A 16,785-nucleotide genomic window follows, 5' to 3' on the forward strand; every position below is an offset into this window, starting at 1 on the left:
TCTCGTGCCCAAGTACACAACGTAATTTGGCATGGCCGGGAATTGAACCAGCAACCTTCTGATTACTAGCCCGATTCCCTAACCGCTCAGCCACCTGACTCCCCACCAGGTGGCAATCCCCACCAAAGCATTGCCAATTTGTTTAAAATAATGCACAATTGCTTTTGTGATGTGCATAAGTGACTAAAAGATATGGAGGTTGACAAGTACTGCTGGGAATTTATGTTGCGATGGGAGAAATGTAGGTACCAAAGCCACTGAAAAGAACTGTCATCACCAGCTGCATCACAGGCACTGCACTTTATGTCTATAATTCTAGAAAGCTGTGTGTCTCACTGACGTCTTACTCACTGACTGCATCACAGGCACCGTGCACTAGTATAAGAAACAGAGGGACATGAAAATAAATCCACATTACAAATTCCAATTAACTGTGATGTCATTGGAACTGTGTTAGTGTGAAAGGTGTAGTTACATCGCCATCTAGTGTCCAAAAAAGTGGTAACGTAACTGTAAAATGTAAATTGTACCCTGCCTGTGCAGTAGTATGATATCAAAATCGTGGGCTCATCAACAGCAGGATTCTGTGGTGACATCAGAAATTGAGTGGCGACAGCAAGGCTTAAGTTTAACAGTCATTGTTTATTTAAGTAACAGTAGAATTGTGCTCTTGAACACATTTTTGCTATGTAGCAGTATGTTTGTCAGTGGTCACAAGTAAGCATAATATATATACATCTTATATAAACATATTAGGTTTGTTAAAACATTCATAAAACAAACAAGTTTATCAAACAGTGTTTCCAACTTCGTTCTGTTATAATCTCTGCAATTTACAAATGAAAAACTTGAGGTACTTGAATCAAACTCTTTCTGATCATGGTTGGGGTTATGTCTAATTGTAGTGGCTCATTAACCACCCAGGTCCGGCTTAAACACTCAAAGCATCTTTACATCACATCTGGCAAAAACGATGCCTTGTCTTTATCAAGGAGGACGGGAGGCAGGAAGCAAATGATCATACAGGGCCAATTAGACTGCATCCACAGCACCTCATCCTCATTCTGGTGACGTATGTCCAGATAAACCTGGTCTAACCAGAGTCACTGGAATAAGGCACACAGCAGGACAAAAACACATACCAGGGCCAATTAATACAAGATTCATACCGGTTCATTTCATAGAGAGCCTAAAGATGTCCTGGGTGTGTAATTCTCTCAGTCGCAAGCGCACACACACACACAATCCACTTTAGCATGAGAAAATGACAACCTTTAGTTTCAGCTGAAACAAGTTTGTAAAGGTAAAACACAGATCACACTTCACTTGCTTATTGACATAAAAAACTCTCAACGGAAACAGAAAATCAGGTGTTCACTGTACTGTACATTTTCAGAAAGCAGGTATTAGTCCTGATGATGGTAAAAGGTATTGTTAACTAACTTAGCTAAAGTATAAAAAGGCCTTTTCATGCTCAAGCCTTCATTTGTGCTTAAAAAGAGAATATCTCTAGAAAATGCTGTAGTCAAGATCAATAAAAAGTTATTTATAGAATAATAATTCCAATCATGCTCCACCTCATGCTTCTGCTATATTACACACACACACATACACATATATATATATATATATATATATATATATATATAAAAATGTGATTAAAAGATGGATCGATCAGGCAGACTCTGACATCTGATATCAAGGTGGGTGATGGGACTGACTTGTGGTTTCAGTTACAAACCCACAGTTACAATTCCAATCCTTCTCAACTATGTGAAAATGCTGACAGTTCTAGCAGTTTTACCAAAGATGTGAACATTCTTTAAATGTCGAAGCTAGGAGCAGTCGAAGCTATGTTTAGAGAGATGTCTAGTAATTCTAGAGATACAGCCATGTTTTCTAGCCCCACTAGAACACTCTCCTTGTCTTAGAAACAGTCATGAGTCAAGTTACAAACAATGGTCTATTCACAAACCCCTGGCCTATTGAATGACACCCCCCCAAGGATGGCCTTGTTTGACTCAAAGGTCAATTTCACAACCCCCCCCCCAATAGTTACACTCTATCTGTAGAGAACTTCCTCTGTAGCAGACAGACAAATATCACATTGATATTTCATGACAACGCATCGATCCTTCAAGAATGCCATGGTTACGTGGTCGTGTCTGGAGCAGAGTGATTGTGTGTCCCTTCATCAAACACACAGGGAGCCCTGTGGTGTGCTATCTGGAAACCTGCTTGTTTAATTGCTGCCATTGCAGGCTCTTCTTGACTTGCTGCCATGGAAACCAGCAGCTTCTGTTGGCGGGTGTGTGTGAAGCTGCAGTTCTACCAGACAGACACCAGGGGCAGCAGTCTTGGGGCGTAGGTGAGACGTTCCAGAACCCGAGAACAGAGGATCTGAGATACGGAGGCAGAACAAAGGATAGGCGTCTCCACGGCAACGCACAAAGGGGAATGAACAGCAGCCCATGTGGGGGGGGGGTGGGGGGTTACCCATTCTGTTGTCATTGGTGATGACCACCATGGTTACACACGAGAGACATGAGGTCCCTTGGTGTGATTGTGGTTACGTGTAAGACATATTCATTGTGACAACCTTTGTAGGAATAAGGTCTGATTTGAGTTGAACGGCCTTTAAGCTGGAACGGAGGGAGGGTTCACTCTCACTCTCTAACACACACGCTCATTTACAGCTGCAGAGTCGAGGAGAGCCAGGCAGGGCAGGGCCCTCGAGGTCAGGGGTCACCTATAAGTAACCCTCTTGACATCCCTCTGAACCCTTCATGCCCCACTTCTGTGACTGTGTGCATCAGGGGCAGGGGTGAGAGACAGACTCAGCATTTTCCCTAATCGATCGTAGACATTGAGTATACCCTCTTCCCAATCCTCCCTGATGTTAAACTGTACAGCTGGAGGAGGGTGGCTACAAGACCAAGGATTGGCTCAGACAGCACACAGAGAGAGAGGGGGAGGGGGGGGGGGGAGGCTGGGGTCTAGGAGCCCTGAGGCGGGGGGGCAGGGATGTGTCGGAGGATCCAGGAAGTCGTCTCCTTCAGCACGGAGGTGGCCACTTCAGGGAGATCATGGTGGAGGGCGTGGTACCCTCCCTTATACACCTGTGTAGGAGAAGACACACACACAAACACACTGACCATTACAGTAGATGTACAGTTTGTACTACTGATCTCTCTCTCTTTGCCCACAGCAACTCCGAGAGAACATTTAACTTCTCTGTGTCTCTCTCTGTCTCTCTCTGTCTCTGTCTGTCTCTGTCTGTCTCTGTCTATCTCTGTCTGTGTCTCTTTCTCTCTCTTTTCCAACCTCCCTCCTCTCCCCCTTCTGTGACTCTCTTCCTGGCATATTTCACCATCAACATATGGTCCTCATGTTAAGAGCACACCAAACCACTTAGTGAGAGGTTCTGGGAGTACGAATTAAGAAAATAGGTGACGGAGAGACATTGTGTTTTGCTAAAAGGAGGCCCACCGGAAAGCCCAGCCGTTTGTTATTAGTTGTTCATGTTCAGATATTGGCCAGGAATTACAGCTTGTTATTTTTGTGTCATATTTGTGTATCCGGTGTTTTCAGTCTTTTTTGCTTTTGTTCTTCAAATACACTTTCTCACTGGCTCACTTTCCAAATCCAAGCCTTATTCTCCCTAACACACCCTCTGTCTCTCTCTCTCTGTCTCTCTCTCTCTGTCTCTCTCTCTCTGTCTCTCTCTCTCTGTCTCTCTCTCTCTGTCTCTCTGTGTGTGCGTGTGGGTTGTCTCTGTGTGTCACGCCGACCTTGAGTTCCTTGTCAGAGCTCTGGGCCTTCTCGTACATCATCTGGGACCCTCGGATGTCACACAGCTTGTCAGCGTTGCCATGGAGAAGCAGGAAGGGCCAGGTGATGTCGGGGATGTGTCGCTCGATGCGAGCGGCTGCACCCATCAGCTGCATCCCGAACGACACGCGCATCCCGCCATGGAAGTTCAGCTCGTCAGCATCATACGCCTCCACCTGCCGCCGACCGGAAGAGGAGGGGATTAGACAGGAAGAGGAGGGGCTTATGGTGGAATAGGAGGGGCTTCTATAGGAAGAGAAAGGGATTGGATTGGAAGAGGGGGTGCATCGACTGGAAGAGGACGGGCATAGACAGGAAGAGGAGGTGCTTAGACAGAAAGATGAGGGGCTTAGACAGGAAGAGGACTCAAAGCAGAGAAAAGAGACATGGAATTAGCCTTGGGGTTGACTGTTGTGTAAAGGCATAAACAGAGCGCTAAGTGTACACTGTGGTGACTCATTACCCGCTCACGGCTCGTTCTCACAAACTAGATCAATTCCAAAGAACTTTCAGAAGGGTCATCGGGCGGAGCCGGCTCATGCAGGAGACTCCGAGACCTTAGCGCGTCACTAGTCATATCCCACAGTCGGTGCACACCTCAACAGGGCGGGCTATTTAAACAGGATATCGCTGCGCTCTGCATCGCTTAGTGCGACACAGGATGCTCTCTTTAATCTGCTGCCTCCGCCTCCCCGGCCTCCACCCTTGGTTCTGTGTTCCCTTCATCGGGGGAATGCGTTCGCTGCTCCCTGCTCGGATGTCGACGCGGTGTCTCGGGAGACGGTGTCTCCGTTGGGTGCGGCAGGGAGCCGCTGCGATCAGAACCATAATGCCAAAACACGTATCGTGTCATGTGTAATAAAGTATCGAGTAATCACTGCCGATTACTGAGTCCTCCTGCCTGAACCAGACACGAGTCTGCCCACAGCACACCAGCCAATCAGGGAGATGTGAGACGTGGGAGTGGCTTTGTTTTGGGTATGTTGGTGTGTGACCACAGATATAACGAGGGCTAACCATTGACTGAGCAATGCAAAGATAAACATGCAGGACATACATACGCACACACTCACTCACCTGTTTCTTGTCCCGTGAGACCCACTTTGATTCAATGGAGCCCAGCGACAGGCTGGGTAGCATGTGGTTCAGAACTTTGGCCAGGAACACTTTGAAGGGCGTGGCCGAGTCCGGGTTCATCTGGACCATGGGGGCGATCAGAACCACGCCCGCAAAGTCGCTGGGCCTCTCGCACGCCGTCAGAATGGAGATGGCTCCGCCCTGAAGAAAACCCCCCAAGCATTTATTCATTCATTCACAGCAGATTGAAACATAGTCACACAGATGCATTAACAAATGAGTTCGAGTGAATGGCCGTTATGAGGCTCTGCAGAAGCCAGAAAAGGACCCATTCATTTGAATCAGGGTGGAGTCAGGTGGCTGAGCGGTTAGGGAATTGGGCTAGTAATCAGACGGTTGTCGGATCAATTCCCAGCCGTTCCAATGACGTTGTGTCCTTGGGCAAGGCACTTCACCCTACTTGCCTCGGGGGAATGTCCCTGTACTTACTGTAAGTCGCTCTGGATAAGAGCGTCTGCTAAATGACTACATGTAAATGTGTCGGAGCAGGGAAACATCTAGAACAAACAGTCCAGTCGGCCCCGAGGACCAGGGATGAAGACCACAGCACTAGAGGTTTCCTTCAACAGCCACCCCTGATTGGACATGGTGGCGTCGGTGATTCAGATTCTAATCACATGGCAGAGGCTAAACTCATTAGGGGGCACTAGCATGCCAAGGACCAGGGTATTTGGGAAGGCGTTCTGGAAGCTCATTTGCTTCAACTTTGTTAGTCTGTTTCATGAAGGGTATGCATATTCATGAGCTGGGGCCCACCGTCAAACAAGCATCTCTGAAGGGAAAGCTCTGCAGAACATTTCCCACCAGAATCACACACGCACGCACACACACACGGGGAAACTGCCTCCGGATTCGATGGCAGAGGAAGCACGGATGAGAGAGGGCACCGTGATCCTATCACTCACTAGAAAAGTGGAGAGTCTGGAAAGTCTGGAGGAGTAGAGAGTCTGGAGCAGTAGAGAGGAGGAGTAGAGAGTTTGGAGGAGTGGATAGTTAAGAGGAGTAGATAGTCTGGAGTAGTAGAATGTTACGAGGAGTAGATAGTCTGGAGTAGAAGAGAGTTAGGAGGAGTAGATAGTCTGGAGTAGTAGAATGTTAGGAGGAGTAGAGAGTTAGGAGGAGTAGAGACTTCGGAGAAGAGAGTTGGGAGGGAGGGAGTTTGCAGACTAGGAGTATGGAGTTTCCACTGGGTCTCCAGGGCACAAAACGTCTGACAAAAAGAGATGAGAACAAACTTGTGTGTGTGTGCGTGTGCTTCCTTCAGATAACTCAACAAGCAGGCTGAGAGAGGAACAGAGGGATTCATTTTGAGACTGATCAGAACAGTCTCAAAAAGACACACACACACACACATTGAACTTGGGAGAAGAATATGGGTATTGTTCAGGCTCCCTTGATACCATGAGGACTCTGATTAGGGTTATGCAAGAAGCTACATACTGACATTACATAAAGTTCCAGCCACCAAGATCTGGTACAGAATCAGGAGAGACATGTAGGGAGGGAGGTAGGGAGGGAGGGAGGGAGACGGGTGGAGCAGACAGAAAACTTGACAAAAAGTGCTTCAAATACACCTCGACGCTACTTCTGTCTAGACATTCTGTGAGCATGGGCGCCTTTACAAAAGAAAGTATCTCATGTTCTTAGACTGTCAACATTTCCCCTTTTCAGTCACAGCTCAACCACTTCCCTTTTCCACTTCCTGTTCCAGCCGAGAGCGGGCGTCCAGGGTTGCACACACCTGTCCCAGAATAACCGTCACCCTTCTTATCTACCTCACCCGTCATATCTACCTCACATCACCCTTTGTTTACTTCCTGCTTTTAGTACCATGTGACCCTGACACCCTCCACCTTCTCCTTTCATGTATGACACGCTATCTAGATGTTCCACTGATTAAAGGGTCTCTAGAGAACTTTCTGTTTGCTGGCCTACTGTGGATGCTTCCGGAAGGCCCCCCATTCTCCCAGTCCCCAGATGGGTCATTACTCCCCCTTGGGATGAGAAGGTATTGTGCGTTGCGTGTGCATTATGGTCTGTCGCCATTTGGTTGCTGGGACCGGGGCTGTGCTGAGGTGTGGTGTCGAATTGTGGAGGGAGTCGAACAGTAACAGGAAGGAGCAGCAGGGGAGACAGGATGTGAGGTCAGCGAAGGTCCTTGAGTCTGAAGCCTCGGTCTGCTCTGATGTGAGTTGACAGAGCTGAATACCTCCGGGGAAGGGGGGGGGCGGGGTAGATTGTTTGTATTTCTTGTACACGCACGCACACACACCCCCCGACGTGTCACACCATCTGTGTACCCCGACAGCTCCAGAGGAAGCTGCTGATGTGTTGGTATTTGTGTACCCAATTAGAGGATTTGTCCTATAACACAACCCAGCCCCTATCCCACAGGCTAGCCGCGAGTCAGTCCTCCGGCAAATCTGTTGGTGATCTGAACTGCTGCTGAAATAAATCTCAGAACGTCTCGGAAAGTTATTTTGGGGGGGCGTTCTCGTTTGAGCACGTGTGCGTTTGGTGTGTGTTTGCCTGCGTTGTCTGCGCGTGCGCTACGTGTGCTACGTGTGCGGCTCACCATGGAGTGTCCCAAGATGAAGACGGGCAGGTCGGGGTGGCGAGCCTTCATCACGTCGACGTGCTGCAGGGAGTCTCTGACGAACACCTGGAAGTCCTTGATGTTCATCCTGTCACCCTCGCTCTGGCCATGACCGACTGACGGAGGGAGGGGTGGGGGGTGGATCAAGGATGGAGAAAAATGGGAAGAAAAATTATTAAGATGGAGAGTGAGTGAGGTGGAGAGAGAGAGAGAGACAGAGACAGAGACAGAAAGACAGACAGACAGAGAGAGAGAGAGAGAGAGAGAGAGAGAGAGAGAGAGAGAGAGAGAGAGAGAGAGAGAGAGAGAGAGAGAGGGGGAAAAGAGATACTGCTGAGTGACAGATCAAATTGCCATCTCTCATCTGTTCGTCTGTGCAGATGGATCTTCTCCATCCCTGTGTGTGTGTGTGTGTGTGTCCCATGCTGCCCTCCCCTCTTCCCCTCAAATGCAGCAGCGTGCTCAGAGCTACGAGAGGGGCGCGTTGCCATGGCACCACACCACCAGCTACATTTTAAACATTCAAAACATGTACGCTCGCACTCATCTCCCTCGCTCCCACTTTCCTCTCTCTGCTCTCCCACTCGGCCCCTGTCAACAACCACCCCTCCTCGTCTCTTCGTATCCTCCTTTTCACCGAAACCCTTCTCTCGTTCCAAAAAAACGTCCAAAGATGTCTCGAGGCACTCCCCAACTTTTGAGAAAAAAAGGACAGGGAGACAAGACGGTTTTGCCCATTTCTTTCGGCCGTCAGACAAAGCATTCTCTCGTTTCGTCCCCGTTCTCATTCTCGAGGTCTCTCCTTCCCTCGCTCTCCCATCACAACCCCCACCCCCTCCGTCTCTCCCCCTCCTCATGGTAATTGTTCTTACTGAATGGGGTGATGGAAGCCTATCAGTCAGTCAGTGTGCGTGCGTGCGTACAAGTACGTTGAACGTGTTTTTCAGAGGAAGAAAATGAGCTTCCTTCCTTCCAATCCTCTCCTGGCAATTCGACATCCCAACAAAAGGACATGCACCGTCTTGAGCAGGTGGAGCTACACTGAAGTGGATATCACTGATCGACTGAGACAAGAGTACAGAAGAGAAACAGGAGCCTGTGTGTGTGTGTGTGTAAGGGGTGGGGGGATGGAGCAGCCGTAAAACAAGACAACTCCTCATGCATGACACGCCAGCTGTGTGGACACAATCCTGTTGGTCGAGAGGGTCGGAGGGTCAAAGGGTGAGAGGGAGGTGAGATTGGCCCTGCTGTGCCAGGCCTGAGGGCTGCTGGTTTACCATCAAGTATGGATAGAGGGAGGAGGAGAGGAGGACAGGCCCTGTGCTGGATAGAGGGAGGAGGAGAGGAGGACAGGCCCTGTGCTGGATAGAGGGAGGAGGAGAGGAGGACAGGCCCTGTGCTGGATAGAGGGAGGAGGAGAGGAGGACAGGCCCTGTGCTGGATAGAGGGAGGAGGAGAGGAGGACAGGCCCTGTGCTGGATAGAGGGAGGAGGAGAGGAGGACAGGCCCTGTGCTGGATAGAGGGAGGAGGAGAGGAGGACAGGCCCTGTGCTGGATAGAGGGAGGAGGAGAGGAGGACAGGCCCTGTGCTGGATAGAGGGAGGAGGAGAGGAGGACAGGCCCTGTGCTGGATAGAGGGAGGAGGAGAGGAGGACAGGCCCTGTGCTGGATAGAGGGAGGAGGAGAGGAGGACAGGCCCTGTGCTGGATAGAGGGAGGAGGAGAGGAGGACAGGCCCTGTGCTGGATAGAGGGAGGAGGAGAGGAGGACAGGCCCGGTGCTGGATAGAGGGAGGAGGAGAGGAGGACAGGCCCTGTGCTGGATAGAGGGAGGAGGAGAGGAGGACAGGCCCTGTGCTGGATAGATGGAGGAGGAGAGGAGGACAGGCCCTGTGCTGGATAGATGGAGGAGGAGAGGAGGACAGGCCCTGTGCTGGATAGAGGGAGGAGGAGAGGCACCGGTCCCCTTTGCACAAACTAGACCAAGTCCAAAAGGGGCCAGCTCTGATTCACAACTATAAACCCACATGCACACGTACAAACCTGCTCTAATTTCCAGTCAGTCCACATCTGGTCCTGGGGGAGTAGAACTGAGTCTGAGATAATGAGATGTTTCATTTCAAATCACTACCACCATTAAAAAGCTTTCTGTTCGCTGACAGCGAGATCGACGATGCTTTCTGGAGGTGTATATGTGTGCTTTTAAGTCAGTCGAGTCAGGTAAGAGGTGACAAGTGAGGATGGAAGACATATCAGGTGAGAGGACAGTAGTGTGGTTAATGACAGTCCTCTTCAACCTTACAGCAGCAGGTGATAGAATAGTGTGGGGGAGACCTGCAGCAGCAGGTGAGAGGTCAGCAGTGCAGTGTGACTAACCATGGTCATGAGCGAACACCATCAGGGATTGGTCCTTCAGGGTTTGAGCAATCTCGTCATACGGCCCACAATGCTCTCCTGCGCCATGCGCCACAAAGACCAGAGCCCTGGAGAGAGAAGAAAGGGGAGGAGGAAAGAAAAGACGTTTCAACATCCCCTGTAGCCACAGGTGGTTTGTAACCCCAAACAGGCCTGCATACAATTCAACTGTCAGACACACACACACACACACACAAATCATGACGTCACAAACACAAACAACAGCTTGTGTTGTTTACATAGTTCCTGTGGGAGAGTTTACAAGTTTGAGCCAACAGTTTTGATTCAAGCAAACCAAGAGAGTAATCTCTTGGCTCTGGGGCGAGACCAAAATACTCAATTGACGTTGGCCCAGACATTCCACATGCATGATTCAAATCTATCCATCTCTCTGCCTTTCCTGCCACACCCCTGCTGTTGTCAACAGCACACATCCCCGCGTGTCCACAACACTGAGAGGAGAGGGTAAACAGACAGAATGTGAAAGAGGCCGGGAAAATACTCCACATCCTTCTCAACCTTCCCGTAGCACCTACTGTAAGCAGGTGTTGTCCGCGGTGTGGTCACAATCACTGAAGGCCAGGTCAGCCACACTACATTTACATTTAGTCATTGAGCAGACGTGCCCCCTAAATGAGTTTAGCCTCTGCCATGTGGTTAGAATCTGAATCACCGACGCCACCATGTCCAATCAGGGGTGGGCTGTTGAAGGAAACCTCTAGTGCTGTGGTCTTCATCCCTGGTCCTCGGGGCCGACTGGACTGTTTGTTCTAGATGTTTCCCTGCTCCGACACATTTACATGTAGTCATTTAGCAGACGCTCTTATCCAGAGCGACTTACAGTAAGTACAGGGACATTCCCCCGGGGGCAAGTAGGGTGAAGTGCCTTGCCCAAGGACACAACGTCATTTGGCACGGCGGGGAATCAATCCGGCAACTTTCAGATTACTAGCCAGATTCCCTAACCGCTCAGCCACCTGACTCCCGACGCTTACGCGACTGTATGGCTCCTCTAGGTTCTCAATAGAGTGGTCGCAGGAGGGACAGCATCTTCCTCCTGCAGCTCTTTGCCTCTTAAAAAGAGTCTTGCAACCCAGTGTGACGCTCCCGATCAATAGCAATTAGCCTATATGTGTTCTCCCGGTGGGGGAGAGAGCGAGAGCTCTATTAACATTCCCCCTGTTCTAGTTTTTGTCTCTCTCTCTCTCCCCCTCTCTGGTCTCAGTGCCTTGAGCTACAGCTGCACTTGTTGGTTGTGGAGTGAAAGAGTAGCTGAAAGAGATTCTTTGTGTGCCTAGGAAGTCCACACTCCCACACACACACACTACAGTAGCAGCTCTATGCTCTATGCAGCCAGGCCTCAGGAACAGTCCGAGCTCAGCTCTATAACCAGGCTTCATCCACATGGGCTTCATCCACAAGGGCTTCATCCACATGGGCTTCATCCACATGGGCTTCATCCACAAGGGCTTCATCCACAAGGGCTTCATCCACATGGGCTTCATCCACAAGGGCTTCATCCACAAGGGCTTTATCCACGTGGGCTTCATCCACAAGGGCTTCATCCACATGGGCTTCATCCACAAGGGCTTCATCCACAAGGGCTTCATCCACAAGGGCTTCATCCACGTGGGCTTCATCCACGTGGGCTTCATCCACGTGGGCTTCATCCACAAGGGCTTCATCCACGTAGCATAAAATAGATGAAGTATCCTGGGAATGATTTGTGGGTGGTCATTCATTTACTTTCACGCACGCTTCCTTTTCTGTGTCTCTCCCAAACACCCCCCTTCCTCTCTTGCTTGGGAATTTGAGAAGTATTTGTCTCGCAAACCTTACACCCAGGCCAGTTAGAGAGAGAGTCTAATCTGCCGCCAGCAGAACCAGCCAACGTTCTAATCCTCTGGAGGAGGGGCGTACAGGGGCTTCTGGAGCAAGTTTGGCACCAGTAATCTCCCCTTCATAGATGTGAATTGGTGAGAAGTGGACATACAATACGTGTGTGTGTGTGTGTAGTCAGGCCAGCCCAAAAAGAGGTGATCGCACAGGCACGATAATCAGATTAGACTGAGCTTCTCAGAACTGTAGGGGTCATGCCTTAAAGTACAGACTGGACTCACTGAGTGAGTGTGTTTGTGCGCTTAGGCAGAGAAAGCAGGCGAGACAGAGAGTGGGAAAGGGCAGGCCTTGTTTGGTCAGGAACGCTAGAATCATGGATGTGGGCCTGCGTCTCTTGCTGACGGAATGGACCGGCCATACTCAAACAGCCTCAACCCTGGCAGGCTCCCTCACATCAACGCGGGTCAGCACAGACATGAACACCAGGAAGGAGGTTGCTCGTGCCGCACCGTGTGGGTCGTAACCCAGCTCTATTGCTAACAGAACTGGTTTGTTTAGGTATTGTTGATGTTTGGAGAATTTCCCCATGAAATAGCCATCGTAAGAAATGGCTTTTCGCCAGAAGAGTGCTTTGGACTTGTTCCTCTTTGATGAAGTGTCGTGTTCCCTGCCAAAGAGCACGCTCTTCACCAGCTTTGGACCTGCGAGCACTCCTGACCTTTTCTTTCTGAACACAGATTATCTATTGAAAGATCTGTCAATCATTGTACACGTCTCTCCTCCCTGCCAGGCACCTTTCACCTACTTCCTGACAGACCAGTGGAAGACCCCCGCCCCCCCGCCCCCTCCCTTTCAAACTCTCTAATGACCTATGGCCTGCACACCTAGACTGTGACTCCATCAGAACTTGACACGTCAGGCTGGAATGGTGATGTACTCCCTATACTGAGTTGTCACGGCCACGCATGTGCCCTCGTTTAAGTTTTGTTTTTCCCCTGCCCTCGTGTTCAGTGTCTCCCTGGGTGTGTTGTGGACTAGGTCATGTCTGGCTTTCCTGGCTCCCTGCATCTCCTGTCTCGTTCCAGTCACCCAGCTGTTGTTCATTTGTTTAATCACCCGCCCTATAAATATGGTTGCTCCCTGTGTCAGTCCTTGTGGTTACATGAAGTGTGAGTACCCTTTGCTTTGGAATCCTGCCTCGGCTGTGTTGGGGTCCCACACCTGACACAGAGTACTGAGTGATGTGGTCACCCTGAGCTTACCAGCACAAAGAGTTCATAAGCTGAAGCTTTAAATGTAGTTTTTGTGGCTCAGTACTTGGAAGGTCAAGAGACACTCCCCTCACCTGTCTGACGAGGTAGCCGGCAGTTTGTCAAATGAACAAATTCTCTACTGGTCTACTCTGGTAGTTACCACGGTAACAACACCTCCCTCTGGCAGTGGGTGTGCTGAGAAGGATGGGGGGTGGGGTGAAAGCACATGGTTGCCACGGAAACAGCAGCTCTGCCAAAAAGCGTCGGCCATTGCAGTTCGGGCATGTAAAGAAACAGCATCTGTCGTTGTTGTTATGTTCAGTAGTGAAACACAGATTCAACTCCAGAATGTTCCATTTCACAAACCCACTGTCCTGACAGGTGAGCCCAAGGTCAGCCCACTTGTTCATTGGACCACTGGTATCATTGTACAACTGAATGCTTTTTTTTGTTGCTTTCTGTACACACAACCATTTCAATACTGTTGTCACATGATAGACATGTCAGCAATTTCCCGTCATCTGTCCTCATTACAGCTTCACACACACACACACACACACACACAAACACACACAAACACACACACACAGGATGCTTTAGCACAACTGTATTACACGACTACTCAGCTTAAGTGTTAGGTCTAACCTTGTATTGTAAACCCTCCAGTCAACAGATGAGTATGGGTGGGTAGGAGCTTGAACAACCTATTCCATTATCAACTAATAAACTGAAACTAGAACCTTCTGGGGAAGTGTGGGTGTGTGACCAAAACTGGTCATCCCCGCTAACGAGAAACACATCAGACATAAAACAAGTCACAGAGACATGCAGCCATATCCTCCTAAGTAGGCCCATATGTCTAATGTTTCCTGTGTGAGTGTGTGACAGAATAACACTTGTGTTCTCTTCTTTAGACGTTGTTTGTGTGTAGTGGGGGCAAGGGAGCAAGTACAGAAGCTGTAGGATAACTGACGCTATGATATGTAAAAAAACGTTGCTTATCCGGTAGACTGGTTTTACTGTGACACACTTAGCAACCTGTCATTTTAGCGTCGCTGTGGATTCATAAATGCATTGACAAAGCTGCAGGCTGTCGTCGAATCCTGTAGCCTTGTGACATTTAATCCTTGTTTTTGAACCAAGATGCCATCGGTGTTTCGGTTTCTAAAACATGACAGCCCACTGACCTTGGCGGGCCCTCCGGCTCCCAGTAGCGGCAAAACAAGTGCTGTCCGTCGGCGTTGACAATATGCTTCAGGTCGGTGTAGGGGACACCTTGCGGACTCCGCCGTGGCGATCCTGGCTCAGGCATGTGAGAGGCACCGAGAACCCAATCTGAAACATATCCCCGAAGCACAGATAAGAAGTCGCTACTGTATAAATAGGAGACGCCGGCAACGCACAAGCAGGTGGTCAAAACATTCATGGTTTTAAATGTTCATTCATTCGCCGGAGTCCCTGGCGGCAACTCAAAATCAAGCCAAACTAGCTCCCTCGGATTGTTTTCAACACAGCCATCTACGTCACGGAACTATAAGCCCCTGCTCAGCGCTCATCTCCCGGCCAGCTCTCTCTTTCTCGTTCCCTTGCTCTCGCACTCACACACGCGCGCGCGCCCGCCCGCGTGCACCCTCACATGCGCTACATCTGACTTTCCTGGCAGACGCGGCAGCGCAAGAATATCGCACCGTGGTTATTGTCGATGTAGAACAACAAAGCAGTTGAGGTGAGCTAACAGCCCCCTGTCAGTAAAAATAGACTGCGCTATTTACTGCGGTGCAGGTCAGGTTTCAGGTTGACTTGTCTACATTAAAATAATTGACTTTGGAGATAGCATCTAAATTGAAAGCATATCCTATTAATTTGATCCTGAGTGCGCCTGGCCAGTGAATACAGGTCAATTTGATGGTGACGTTGTGGCCAGAGCATATGCTTCCTTATGAAATGACAAACAAATTGTTCTCGCCTGGTAGAATTACTGTTGGCTTAGTCAAAGCAATGTCAGGCCAGGTCAGTGTACCTATTCGATCGAAACTCAAATCCCCACAACATGAACTGTTACAGTCAACATAAGTTCGTCCATTTAGCGTCTTTAAATGTGTAAATGAGCTGAAAACTAGAAATGAATGAGCATAAGTGTTCATAAGTGTCTCAGTGTCTCTGGATTCGTGAAAGGCTTTTCTAGTCCATATTGCTTGATATTCCGTTTTATGACAGGGCATCAGCAGTCAGACTTCTGATTATAATGTTTGTCAATGAAAGGGTAAAATTCACCAACCTGTCCTGAAACGTCTGTGAAGTTGGGACTCCCGTTTGCCTGCTGTTCGCTCCCTACTTGAAGCTCCGCGACCGACTGTTGGGTAAAGAATGTAGCATACACAGAACCGCTCGGGGAAACATCAAATACTCACAGACATCGATGCAGGGAAGGCGGAGGCTCGAGGTTGCCATAGCCCAGCCCTCTTCTTGTCCCGCTCTGCCCCTCTGTGAAGCCCCTGTGTGGAGCAGTCCCTGACTCTCTCTCTCTCTCTCTCTCTCTCTCTCTCTCTCTCTCTCTCTCTCTCTCTCTCTCTCTCTCTCTCTCTCTCTCTCTCTCTCTGTCTCTCTCTCTCTTTCCCAACCTCCCTCCTCTCCCCCTTCTGTGTCTCTTTTCCTGGCATATTTCACGCATCAACATATGGTCCTCATGTTAAGAGCACACCAAACCACTTAGTGAGAGGTTCTGGGAGTACGAATAAAGAAAATAGGTACATACACAGACATTGTGTTTTGCTAAAAGGAGGCCCACCGGAAAGCCCAGCCGTTTGTTATTAGTTGTTCATGTTCAGATATTGGCCAGGAATTACAGCTTGTTATTTTTGTGTCATATTTGTGTATCCGGTGTTTTCAGTCCTTGTTGCTTTTGTTTTGTTTTTCGAATACACTTTTTCACTGGCTCATTTTCCAAATCCAAGCCTTATACTCCCTAAGACACACACACACACACACGTGCACCCATACACACTTAAATACACACACTCGCACATGCACACACACACACACACACACACACGCACATGGGCACCCACACACACATAAATACACACTCGCACATGTACACACACACACACACACCCACACATGCTTCTAATGATGTCCCTCTCTCTTGAGAAGATTCCAGGCCAGGCATGACTGTGGCCCTGCTCACAGAGACATGCAGCAGAACAGGTGCAACCTGTGTGCTGACAGGTGTTACTGTAAACTTTGTCCTATTGGTCCCCTTTGTTCCATCAGGTCATGGTGGCCTTCCACGTCCTGAAGAGGACAGGGGTGTGACGATAACGGGTTTAGGGAGGCCCAGTTCAGGGTGCGTGGGGGTGGAGTCAGAAGGTGTGCTGTGAGACGGCGGGGGGTGGGGGTGGAGTCAGAAGGTGTGCTGTGAGACGGTGGGGGTGGAGTCAGAAGGTGTGCTGTGAGACGGCGGGGGGTGGGGGTGGAGTCAGAAGGTGTGCTGTGAGACGGTGGGGGGTGGGGGTGGAGTCAGAAGGTGTGCTGTGAGACGGCGGGGGGTGGGGGTGGAGTTAGAAGGTGTGCTGTGAGACGGTGGGGGGTGGGGGTGGAGTCAGAAGGTGTGCTGTGAGACGGCGGGGGGTGGGGGTGGGTGGGAGCGTATGGGTTGAGATGTGTTCATCCAATAATGTTTCAGACAAACGTTTCGTAACCCCCCCCCCTCTTTT

General features: G+C 49.6%; 1 protein-coding gene across 2 annotated transcripts; it reads right to left on the reverse strand.

Annotated features, from left to right (window-relative positions):
* Positions 1–622: 622 nt before the first annotated feature.
* Positions 623–15,571, reverse strand: mgll (monoglyceride lipase). 2 transcript variants are annotated; one of them, XM_084680564.1, is made up of 7 exons: positions 15,348–15,571; positions 14,257–14,404; positions 9,939–10,045; positions 7,544–7,680; positions 4,909–5,109; positions 3,792–4,007; positions 623–3,119 (listed from the first exon to the last, which is right to left on the reverse strand). In XM_084680564.1, exons 2-7 carry the CDS (start codon positions 14,379–14,381, stop codon positions 2,997–2,999), a joined length of 909 nt encoding a protein of 302 aa, XP_084536690.1. In that variant the 5' UTR covers positions 14,382–14,404; positions 15,348–15,571; the 3' UTR covers positions 623–2,996. The 2 variants fall into 2 exon arrangements, with proteins under 2 accessions (XP_084536690.1, XP_084536689.1); XM_084680563.1 differs by lacking the exon at positions 15,348–15,571 and having other exon boundaries at positions 14,257–14,663.
* Positions 15,572–16,785: the final 1,214 nt, after the last annotated feature.

Source organism: Hypomesus nipponensis, chromosome 18, assembly GCF_054491055.1.
Source record: "Hypomesus nipponensis isolate SF chromosome 18, ASM5449105v1, whole genome shotgun sequence".
Lineage (NCBI taxonomy): Eukaryota > Metazoa > Chordata > Actinopteri > Osmeriformes > Osmeridae > Hypomesus > Hypomesus nipponensis.